We start from the raw sequence: 12839 nt of genomic DNA, 5'->3' as shown, positions 1-12839 counted from the left end.
ATGTAAAATGATGATCCAGCCCAATATACCTTTAAAAAAATTGGAGAAAGGCCCTATTCAAGAATTCCTTGAAAAACACTGCAATCGACATATTCCGGTTGAAAGTACTCTCCGAAAAAATTGTGTAGGCCCAGTGTTTCAGCAAGTTTACAACAAAATTAAACATCGCATTGGAGATAATTATTTATGGCTCGCTGTCGATGAAACAACCGATAGTTGTGGAAGATACGTGGCAAGTTTAATTGTTGGAATCTTAAATGAAAATTTCCCTAATCGAGGGTATGTAGTAAGTTTGAAAATGTTAGATAAAACAAATGGCAATACGATTACCAGATTTGTAAATGACAGTCTTACGTCACTATTTTTGCCAAATGCCGTACCGGCGAATAAAATTTTATTGATGATCTCGGATGCGGCTCGTTATATGTTGAAAGCAGGGAATAATCTAAAAATATTGTACCCCAATTTAATTCACTCTACTTGCATTGCTCACGGTTTAAACAGAGTGGCTGAAGGAATACGTTTGCAGTTTCCTACTGTTAATAAATTAGTGGCAAATGGTAAAAAGATTTTTGTTAAAGCCCCACTAAGAGTGCAACATTTTAAGGAAAAATTTCCAAACATACCATTGCCCCCAGAGCCGATTATAACGAGGTGGGGAACATGGTTACAAGCCACATTTTATTATGACAAATATATCAAACAATTTGAGGAAGTAGTTACGGAGTTTAGCGAAGATTCTTCTCAATCGATTAAAGATTGCATAAATATTTTGGAAAACAAAGATTTGCGACAAGATCTAGCTTTTCTAAGAAGCAATTATCAATTCGTATGTGAGGTAATAGAAAAGTTAGAAAAACCCAACATGTTGTTGGTAGATGCCATAAACTTAGTGAAAGAATTTAAACAACAAGCAAACGCAGTAAGGGGTGATATTTGCTACTAGAGTATCTCAAAAACTTGACGAAGTGTTAAATAAAAATGCAAGTTTCGGTGTTGTTTCCGACGTTGCTCGTGTTTTACGAGGCCAGAAGGTGGAAAATTTGGAGTTAGATCCAACATTAGTTGCAAAATTCAAATTTGCGCCAACGAGTGTGGATGTTGAACGCACATTCTCCAATTTTAAATACATTTTAAATGATCGGCGAAAAAATTTTACAGTGGACAACTTGGAACATCTTACAATCATAAATTGTTTTAAAGAAAACTGAAATACGTGTGTAAAATATAAAGTCTAGGATTATTGTAATTATTGAAAATGTTGTGCTTATTTAAGGGCTTATTCTTAATTTTTTTGTGCTTATAAATCCGCTCTCTCCACATCTAGTATCATTGCGTATATCTTGTACGCCCGTATTGAGCAAGATGATCCCCCGGTAGTTCTTCACATCACTTTTTACCCCTTTTTAAATAATGCCGAGGAAACCCTTTTTCCTTCCAAACTCCATCCACCATTTCCCATATCCTTCTTTCACTCCTTCTGTCCCGAACATCCACGCTTCGTTCTGGATTCCATCCCCTCCTGGTGCCTTTCCTCTTTTCAGTCTTTCAATCTGTCTTCCAATTTCATCTTTCATCAGAATGAGTAATATTTATATCTTTTTAACTCTCATTCAGTAATGATTAATAAATAAATACGTATGTTAAGAAAAACACGTGTGTAAAGTGGCTTGCTTGTCTTGGGTATTTCACAATAGTTCTCACAACCGATATCTATCACTTGTGATGACCCTGTTGATTTGCAAGGTGAAGGAGAAACGTTGTCCCACCTGAAATATTTCAACGTAAATACCCATTTTGCATGGTGATCAAAGTCGTATTAAAATAGCCGAGAGCATGACCTGTATGCTCCAAGGTACGTTTAAACAGTAAAGAAATGTATAAATTCCTGATTGTTGTTATTGTGATCTTCGTTAAAAATGTTTACACACAAAGTATTATTGGTAAGTTTGTTTTTCTTGTGTCTGTAGCTCTGTTTAACATAGTTGCACATGCAAACTTAGATTAATTAATTGCTTGTATATTTTGTACAATAATTTTCGTGCCGTTAAACTAATTTTTAACTCAATTTAATTTCTTCTCTGGTTTTTCCAGGAAACTCCTGCTCCCTCGAACCATCAAACTCTCCAGGAGTGTGCAAACTGTTAACACAATGTCAGGAGATTCGAGACCAAGTAGTGTTTTCTCACAAACTTCCTCAAACTTGCGGTTTCGAACGAACTCAAGCCATAGTTTGCTGCCCAAAGACCCGTCAACCAGGTTACATAAGCCAAATCAGTATGTAAAAACGAACTTCCTGTACATAGAAAATCCAACCTAAATCAAATTGCATTTAAGAATGTCGAGAATATACTTCGTACACAAAAGAAAAACAATTATGTGGACACCACATCGTAAAGCGCGTCGTTGGAGGAGTACCGACTGGCAGAACAGATTTCCCCCATATGGCGGCGTTGGGATTTCAGATAGGATTTTCTGATGAGTACCGGTGGTTATGTGGGGGATCACTTATCAGCGAACAATATATTTTGACAGCAGCACATTGTTTGTTTTCCAGAACAGAGTAAGTCTTGAAGGAATAATTTAAGTTCCAAGATAAAATATATATATATTCAAAACACCATACTGGCATAATGATATAATGAGTAATGAAATAATTTGAACTGATTAATTTTTAGGAAACTTTCTGTTTTAGTGGTGAAGTAAAAGTAGTGCTGTTAGGGGTCACTAATCTTAATGACACTTTACCCAGTCATGAAAAAGCAATTGCAGAGTACATACGACATCCTGAACACAAACCTCCCTCCAACTATCACGACATAGCACTAGTAAAACTTAAAAAACCAATAGAAATTAGTTCGTATGTGCGTCCGGCATGTCTTAATACACACTTTGACATTCCTGTTGGAAAAGTTATTGCCACTGGATGGGGTCGTACACATAGTGGAGGAGCTAGTAGTGAAGATTTGCTCAAAGTAACACTAGATATTACAGAATATGAGCTCTGTAATAAGACGTATCAAGCCAATAGAAGGCTAAGTCGAGGAATTATAAATGATCTGCATATTTGCACAGGGACAGGCAAAGAACAAAAGGACACTTGTCAGGTTAGTTAAAGCATAATTCTCACGTAGTTGTATATTTACGATTGTACATGTACGTAATGCTTCTGAATTTTTAGGGTGATGCTGGTGGTCCAATACAAATATACCACAATAACGACGCCACATCCTGTATGTACGACATACTGGGCGTAATTTCGTTCGGAAAAGGATGTGGTAGTGCTCCTGCTGTAAATACACGAGTTTCTCACTACATTAAGTGGATTGAAGATATAGTTTGGCCTCAGAATAGTCAATAAAATAGGTTATTTTAATTAAGATCTTGTACTACAATCTCCACTCTAGTTGGAAATGACTGACATATAAAACTTTTTCTATTTTCTAATCGATTACTTTTTTTACCCTCCCTTGTTATAGTTGTAGTATGTTAAGATTTCGTAAATTTTTATTTCTTTTACTTTTGTGTGGTTATTTTATAAGTTTGAGGACATATTTGTTTTAATTAGAACATAACACAACAGAACATTTGAAATATCTACTCTTTTTGTGGAGGTGACCAACTTCGGTTATCATTTAAAAGCATTTTTAAAGCCGACATCGTCACGTCATTCTCTGTACAGTTGGCGCGACCGCTAGCTCGACAAGGAACCGCGCCCTCCGCTTCCGCCACGTGTTTCCGTGTTATTTACCTCAATTCCCTTTAAATGTTTATCTCTATGAGTCTGATATTAAACTACAACCGAACAAGGGTTAAAGTTTCAAAAAAAGAGCAATAAACAACATTTGCATTCACCATAGACTCTCGCGAAATTTTTAAACAGCAAAGATTAGTTAACTGAGGTTAAGACAATTCATATGATGGAAACATTAATCAACAAAATATTTAGGTACATGAAAAAAAACTAGAATGGATTCATAAAAACAAAAAATGATCCGGTATGATATAAAACTTGTGAACGAAAATTTACGTTCAATTTAAATTATACGTCAAAGAAAATTACTAAGGCTAGAAAATTTTTTTGATTAATAAATATTCAAAAACCTTAAAAGTCACTTTTGTCTAAAAACATTACGGTTTATACTTATTATCTATAATGTGCTAACACATTTTCAAACTTAATATATTAAAAAAAAAAAATTAAAAAAACATCAATACTGATAATACCTTAATGTTGCAACAGCAAATGGTCTTATAACACTAACAAGTGTCCACTATCTTAGTAATTTTTCCATTTATCTGCCAAATGTTAACAGTGGCGTCTCACGTAATAACTAATAGGGGTGACCAGCGAAACCTATATCTATCATTCATATTAAAATTTATTATCAGTTCCACGAAAAACAATACGATTGCCAATAAATAAACAAAACAAAGGTAATAAAGAGGCGAAATGTTGATTGAAAGACAAACGTTTGTTCCTTTCTTCTGGGACCCACTCCTTCGAGAATGCGTGATATTTACATGTTTTTAAGTCTCACATAACCAGTAATAATTAATAAATAAATACGTATGCTAAGAAAAACACGTGTGTAAAATGGCTTGCTTGTCTTGGGTATTTTACCAATAGTTCTCACAACCAATCATCATCCTTGACCCTGTTGATGTACAAGGTAAAGAGGTTCCAAATCTCTCGATGTAAACTGGTACCCATTTTGCATGTTAGTAAAAGTACCTAGTACTAAAATAGTACCGAGTTTGTGCTGTATGCCCCAGTGTACTTTTAAACAGTAAAGGAATGCATAAATTCTTGATTATTGTTATTATGATCTTGGTTAAAAATGTTTACACACAAGATGTCATTGGTAAGTTTGTTTTTCTTGTGTCTGTAGCTCGGTTGCGCACAATATTTTTAACCAATGTATTTTTCTAGATAAAATAACATGATTGTGTACAACACTTTTAATTTGTTTCAATTTCTTCATTTGTTTTTACAGGAACCTCCTGCTCCCTTGAACCAACAAACTCCCCAGGAATATGTAAGCTCTTAACAAAATGTAAGGAAATTCGAGACCAAGTAGTGTTTTCGTACAAGCTCCCCCAAACTTGCGGCTTCGAAGGAACGCAAGCTATAGTTTGCTGCCCAAAATCTCGTCAACCAGGTTATATAAGTCAAAAGAGTACGTAAAAACAAACTTGGTCTGCATAGAAAATTAAACAAAAATCAAATTTAAGAATGTAGAGAATACACTTCGCAGACAAAAGAGGAACAATTATGTGGACACAATATTGTAAAGCGCATCGTTGGAGGCATCCCGACTGGCAGAACAGAGTTCCCCCATATGGCGGCGTTAGGATATCAGACCAATGGTACCCATTATTTTCGGTGGTTATGTGGAGGATCACTTATAAGTGAACAATACATTTTGACAGCAGCACAATGTTTGACTTCCGTACCACAGTAAGTTTTTTTAGTTACAAATAATTGTTCAAGCAAGAAGCATCGAAGTTTATGTAATTTAATTATTATGGCAAAAGGTACATACTGGCACAGTGATATCATAGCTGAGTAATGGAATAATTTGGACTGATTAGTTTTTAAGGATCTCTCTGTTTTAGAGGTATACCAAAGGTAGTGTTGTTGGGGGTCAGTAATCTTAGTGACACTAATCACAGACATCAAATAAAAATTGCAAAAAATGTGGTACATCCAGAATACAAGAAGTTGTTCGGCTATAACGACATAGGACTAATAAAACTTGAAAAACCAATTGAAATTAGTTCGTATGTGCGACCAGCATGTCTTAATACACAATTTGACATTCGTGTTGGAAAAGGTGTTGCCACTGGATGGGGTAAAACACATCTAGGAACCTATAGTGCAATTCTGCTCAAGGTAACACTAGATATTGTAGAATATGAGCTCTGTAATAAGAGTTATCAGGGCGTTAGTGAGCTAGAAAGAGGATTTATAAATGATATGCATATTTGCACAGGGAGAGGCAAAGAATATAAGGATACTTGTCAGGTTAGTTAAAGCATCATTCTCATGTAGTTGTATAGTTACTTTTGTGCATATAACGGGTATTCATTTAAAAATTCATCAATAGAGAGCTGATTTATAAGCACAAAAAATTAAGAATAAGCGCTTAAATAAGCACATTTTCAATTAAAAAGTTTTATTTTAAGCAAAAAAGCATTAAATAAGCATAACACTTTCATTAAAAAAGTTTTATTTTAAGCAAAAAAACATTAAAAACATAATCATATTACAAATCAAAGAACACTTCTTAGAACTTTGGATAAAATATTATTACAATAATCCTAGACTTTATATTTTACACACGTATTTCACTTTTCTTTAAAACAATTTATGATTGTAATATGTTCCAAGTTGTCCACTGTAAAATTTTTTCGCCGATCATTTAAAATGTGTTTAAAATTGGAGAATGTGCGTTCAACATCCACACTCGTTGTTGGCGCAAATTTGAATTTTGCAACTAACGTTGAATCTAACTCCAAATTTTCCACCTTCTGGCCTCGTAAAACACGAGCAACGTCGGAAAGAACACCGAAACCTGCATTTTTATTTAACACTTCGTCAAGTTTTTGAGATACTCTAGTACCAATATCACCCCTTACTGCGTTTGCTTGTTGTTTAAATTCTTTCACTAAGTTTATGGCATCTACCAACAACATGTTGGGTTTTTGTAACTTTTCTATTACCTCACATACGAATTGATAATTGCTTCTTAGAAAAGCTATATCTTGTCGCAAATCTTTGTTTTCCAAAATATTTATGCACTCTTTAATCGACTGAGAAGAATCTACGCTAAACTCCGTAACTACTTCCTCAAATTCTTTGATATTTGTCATAATAAAATGTGGCCTGTAACCATGTTCCCCACCTCGTTATAATCGGCTCTGGGGGCAATGGTATGTTTGGAAATTTTTCCTTAAAATGTTGCACTTTTAGCGGGGCTTTAACAAAAATCTTTTTGCCATTTGCCACTAATTTATTAACAGTAGGAAACTGCAAACGTATTCCTTCAGCCACTCTGTTTAAACCGTGGGCAATGCAAGTAGAGTGAATTAAATTGGGATACAATATCTTTTGATTATTCGCTGCTTTCAACATATAACGAGCTGCATCCGAGATCATCAATAAAATTTTATTGGCAAAAATAGTGACGTAAGACTGTCACTTACAAATCTTGTAACCGTATTGCCATTTGTTTATCTAACATTTTCAAACTTACTACATACCCTCGACTAGGGAAATTTTCATTTAAGATTCCAACAATTAAACTTGCCACGTATCTTCCACAACTATCGGTTGTGTCATCGACAGCGAACCATAAATAATTATCTCCAATACGATGTTTAATTTCGTTGTAAACTTGCTGAAACACTGGGCCTACATAATTTTTTCGGAGAGTACTTTCAACCGGAATATGTCGATTGCAGTGTTTTTCAAGGAATTCTTGAAGAGGGCCTTTCTCCAATTTTTTTAAAGTTATATTGGACTGGATCATCATTTTACATAAATCGAAATTAAACTGAAACTGCTCATCTTTTGTGGAAGTAGATGCAACAGATTCATGTATGGTCTGCTGTTTAATTTTAGAAACTTCAAACATTTTCTTCCTTTCCACATGAAGAGTCGTTCTGACATGTTGCGTCACGTTATATTTTTTATCACTTTGAATCTAAAACAAAGTACATATACAGGATTAACAAAGGAAAATAGATAAAAAAAAAATTAGTGGGCTTACGGTTTTCACACAAGCTCTGCAGAATATTTTGTTGTTTTCTAATTTTAATTCTGGAAAATCCCTTATCCACTCATCCGGCGTCGATTTTACTTTCCGTATTCTTTTAAAATATTAGTAATATTACCAAAAAGAACTCAACATGTAACAAGGGAGAATCACGTATAACACTGTCCTACGACAATTGCGATAGACTGATGGTTGTGAAATAAACAGTTCATTTACTTAAAAGTTTCCATTAGAAAAATTTTAAGGTAGGTAGTTGGGTACAATAATCCTTTTTTCTAGAAAATCTTTAACGGTCTTGCCGCAAAATGCCGAAAAAGAACATCTGGTTAAAAGCTTTCATTCATTATCAACGGAAGTAAGGATTTAAAGTAATAAAATCTATGGAGTTTTTTTCCAATCCTATAATAAACTTTTATTACCCAAACGACCGGAACCTATTCACAGAAAGGGTCTTGAGTAAGTGTACTTCAATGGTCAAGTCCAGGTAAAATGCATACGATACGATAGGGCTAATTAACAAGTATTTATCATCCCGACAAGGCCGGTATTTGAACAAAATGTGCATTAAAACTCATATTCGTCGAAAAAAGCATTAAATAAACATATACATTTTAATATGCATAAAATTGAAAAAAAGCAAATAAGCATAAAAAAAAATGTGTCAAATGACTCCAAATTGTATCATAGTTACAGATATAAAAAAGTTTTGAAGTGCTTACATTTTTCACAAAAAGCATTAAACCTAAAAATCCGCTCTCTATTCATCAACTTGCCATTCATTGTTCTTTTTTTTTTAATTATATCTGTGCTCAAATTGCATGTAGTCGATAACATTATTTGGGCATCATCAAGTTTAACCCTATTCCGATAAAACTCTGCACCAGAAAGGCTTTGTGTTCTAAACTGTAAACCATCGCACCAAGAATAGAACTTTTGCCCGTTGGTTAGTCGTAAAAACAGCGGAAAACAGACAATAATGGAATTAATCATGCACCTGCGTTTTTTTCGTTTTTCGTAACGCTTCCTACTACCAAAATGGCAAAATTAACTTGATGAATTTTTTAAATGAACACCCGGTAAGTTTAACTAATGCATAGTGAAGGAATTTTTTAGTGCTTTTAAAATCTAAAACATGCGCATTCTTTGGAGCTCTTGTTGTCTTTAGTTTAATGCAAATATTTCTGAATTTTTAGGGTGACGCTGGTGGTCCGCTACAAATATATCACAATAACGACGAAAGCTCGTGTATGTACGACATAATTGGCTTGACTTCGTTGGGAAAAGGATGTTTTGGTGGTCCATCCGTAAGCACACGAGTATCTCACTACATTAAGTGGATTGAAGATATAGTTTGGCCTGAGAATAGTCAATAAAGTTGGTTATTTTAATTAAGACCTTGCACAACAATGTTCGCTCTATTTGGAAACGTTTGAGATATAAAACCTTTCTCGTTTTCTCATTGATTAGTTTTTTTACCTTGCCCACGTCATAATAATCAGTATGTTAAAATTTCGTAAATTTTTGTTTCTTTTTTCTTTGTGTAGTTATTTTATAAGTTTCAGGCGACATTTATTTTAATTAGAAGATACCACAGCATAACACAAATGCACGTCCATGAACATTTAAATTATTTACTCTTTTTGTGGAGATGGTGAACTGTGGTTATCATCTAAAACATTTTGTTCCATTGTGGCTTAATTAATAATTTTTGTCCTCTATTTTGAGGAGACAACTCATTATAAAGATAAGCATTCGAAGTTATAAGCACGTCCAATAACAAGAAAATTCCTGAGGCTAAAATTGCTAGTTAGAGAAAAATTGCATGAGTTGAGAAATTGCAAAGCTAACAAAATTACATGAGGTTAATATTTGTCACACTTTGTCAACGATTCAAACAAAGAGTTTACATGATGTTAAATTATGCCACACTTTATCAACGATTCAAATAAAGAATTTACATGATGTGAAATTATGCCACACTTTATCAGCGATTCAAACAATGAATTTACATTATGTGAAGTTATGCCTTGATCGAAGTGACTAGTTACTTAAAACAATTAACTTTTTTAATCCCCTCGTCCCTCAGTTTACGATATTATGCATTCCACCGCACTTTCCATGGTCCTTTTCATAGTGTGGGACAACGTTAGGTTGGTTGTTAAAATATCGACAGTTGTGTCGCAAATGAATTATTAACAGTCTTGTGTGAGGAATTAAGGAGGGTTATAATGTAACACTTAAGTATAAGCATCCGGGAACTTTATTTATAAGTTGATAAACAAAGCATGAGTCCTGACTAAGTGAATCTTATAAAATCTCCTAGTAAGTGCTTTATCTGAACAATCGCATGCCTGTTAAATTGTGTTAGAACCAGTTAACGATTAAAATCCTAACATGAACTGTGAATTTACAAACAATAAAAGAAATTCATCGGTTGAAAATTCGTATATTTTCCATTGGAAAAAACCATAAGAATTAACTCCGCTAGTTGGGCAAACTGTCGCGTCATCATAGTTACGATTAATTTTCGTTAAACAAAAACTAACTACCAAACCAAGTAAACTTAACCTAGCTACCTTACCGCTGGCTTTCATTCGCCACAAACAAAAACACAGTGACGTATCTCAGCCCTCTACCAACCCTCTCGATAGACACTACCCAGAAATTCCCTAGGAGAGCTACCAACTACCAGAAAAGAACTAAACTTGCACATGGTTGCCTTTTTTTCACCGTGAAATTTTATTTAAAATTTGATCACCACCAAATTTAGTTCCAATTCCACTAAAAACAACACGATTACCAATAAATAAACAAAACAAAACTAACCGGTTGTGTAATACAGGAGCGAAACGTTAACTTAAAGACAAACCTGTTCTTTTATCCTAGGACCCAGTCCTTCGAGAATGAGTAATATTTAGAACTTTTTAACTCTCACTTAAACAGTAATAATTAATTAATAAATAAATACTTATGCTCAGAAAAACACGTATGTAAAGTGGCTTGCTTGTCTTGGGTATTTCACCAATAGTTCTCACAACCAGTCACTATCACTTGCGATGACCCTGTTCATCTACAAGGTGAAGGAGAAGCGTTGTCCTCCCTGAAATCTCTCGACGTAAATACCCATTTTACATGCTGATAAAAGTACGACTAAAATAGCAGACAGCATGAGGTGTATGCTCAAGTGTACGTTTAAACAGTAAAGAAATGTATACTTTCGTAATTGTTGTTATTGTGATCTTTGTTAAAAATGTTTACACACAAAGTATTATTGGTAAGTTTGTTTTCCTTGTGTCTGTAGCTCTGTTTAACATGGTTGCACACAATGTTTTTAACTAATGTATTTTCACTTTTTGTTTTTTTTATTTTAACACAAAACTTATTTTAACTAATTGCTTCTATATTTTTTACAGTAATTTTGGTACCGTTAAACTATGTCATCCCTCTTCTTCCATTTTAATTCATTTCAATTTCTGCATTGGTTTTTACAGGAAACTCCTGCTCCCTTGAACCATCAAACTCTCCAGGAGTGTGCAAACTGTTAACACAATGTAAGGAGATTCGAGACCAAGTAGTGTTTTCCCACAAACTACCTCAAACTTGTGGTTTCGAAGGGACCCAAGCCATAGTATGCTGCCCAAAAACCCATCAACCAGGTTACATAAGCCAAACCAGTATGTAAAAACGAATTTCGTGTACATATAAAATCCAACCAAAATCAAATTGTATTTAAGAATGTCGAGAATATACTGCGCACACAAAAAAAGAACAATTATGTGGACACTATATCATAAAGCGTGTCGTTGGGGGAGTACCGACTGGCAGAACAGATTTCCCCCATATGGCGGCGTTGGGATATCCGATCGAATCTTCTGACAAATACCGGTGGTTATGTGGGGGATCAGTTATCAGCGAACAATATATTTTGACAACAGCACATTGTTTGTTTCTCATAACAGAGTGAGTCTTGAAGGAATAATTTATTATTACAAATAATTTTTCAAACCAAACACTTCGAACTGCCACTTTTGTCACTCTTTCGCCATGTTATTTAATTATTATATAAAAGAATCAATTTAGAGTAAATTTTGAATTTGTCACTAACTTTTGGTGGGTTTACGAGTACTTTCTCCTCACTTTCCACCTCTGTGACTAACCTGAATCTATCAAATAAATTTAGCACAATTCCAAGGTAGAATATATTCAACACACCACACTGGCACAATGATAAATAGTAGGAGTAGCTGAGTAATGGGAATAATTTAAACTGGTTAATTTTTGGAATCTTTCTGTTTTAGTGGCGAACCAAAAGTGGTGTTGTTAGGGGTCACTAATCTCAATGACACTTACCACAGGCATGAAAAAACAATTTCAAAGACCATACCACATCCAGAATACAACTCTAGCTCCCACTATCACGATATAGGGCTAGTAAAACTTAAAAGACCAATAGAAATGAGTTCGTATGTGCGTCCGGCATGTCTTAATACACACTTTGACATTCCTGTTGGAAAAGTTATTGCTACCGGATGGGGTGATACACATTCTGAAGGCGGCCGCAGCGAAGATTTGCTCAAAGTAACACTAGATATTACAGAATATGAGCTCTGTAATAAGACTTATCAAGTCACTAGGAAGCTAAGGCGAGGAATTATAAATGAGATGCATATTTGCACAGGAAGGGGCAAAGAACAAAAGGACACGTGTCAGGTTAGTTAAAGCGTAATTCTCATGTAGTTGTGTAGTTGCATTTGTGCATGTACATTTAATGCAAATACATCTGAATTTCTAGGGTGATGCTGGTGGCCCACTACAAATCTATCACAATAACGATGCCACATCGTGTATGTACGACATAGTGGGCGTAATTTCGTTTGGAAAAGAATGTAATGGTGATCCCGCTGTAAATACACGAGTGTCTCACTACATTAAGTGGATTGAAGATACAGTTTGGCCTCAGAGTACTCAATAAAATTCATTACTTTTATTAAGATCTTCCATCTCAATCTTCATTCTATTTGGAAATGACTGACAAATACAATATTTTTCGTTTTCTCA

General features: G+C 34.5%; 1 protein-coding gene across 8 annotated transcripts; it reads left to right on the top strand.

Moving 5' to 3' along the window:
• Positions 1-1657: 1657 nt before the first annotated feature.
• On the top strand, positions 1658-12839 carry LOC135128602 (serine protease snake-like). Of its 8 annotated transcripts, none has more exons than XM_064055519.1 (6): positions 4413-4865; positions 4998-5180; positions 5236-5461; positions 5620-5855; positions 5907-6028; positions 8975-9240. In XM_064055519.1, exons 1-6 carry the CDS (start codon positions 4799-4801, stop codon positions 9152-9154), a joined length of 1014 nt encoding a protein of 337 aa, XP_063911589.1. In that variant the 5' UTR covers positions 4413-4798; the 3' UTR covers positions 9155-9240. The 8 variants fall into 8 exon arrangements, with proteins under 8 accessions (XP_063911587.1, XP_063911584.1, XP_063911582.1 ...); XM_064055518.1 differs by having other exon boundaries at positions 4553-4865; positions 5620-5896; positions 5945-6028; XM_064055517.1 differs by lacking the exon at positions 4413-4865 and adding an exon at positions 1658-1943 and having other exon boundaries at positions 5620-6028.

Source organism: Zophobas morio, unplaced genomic scaffold (assembly GCF_036711695.1).
Source record: "Zophobas morio isolate AGI-343-1 ecotype UQ-CSIRO unplaced genomic scaffold, CSIRO_AGI_Zmor_V1 ptg000014l, whole genome shotgun sequence".
In the NCBI taxonomy this organism is placed as follows: domain Eukaryota; kingdom Metazoa; phylum Arthropoda; class Insecta; order Coleoptera; family Tenebrionidae; genus Zophobas; species Zophobas morio.
Note: the sequence above shows the minus strand (reverse complement) of the source record. Positions and strands in the feature narration are given on the sequence as shown.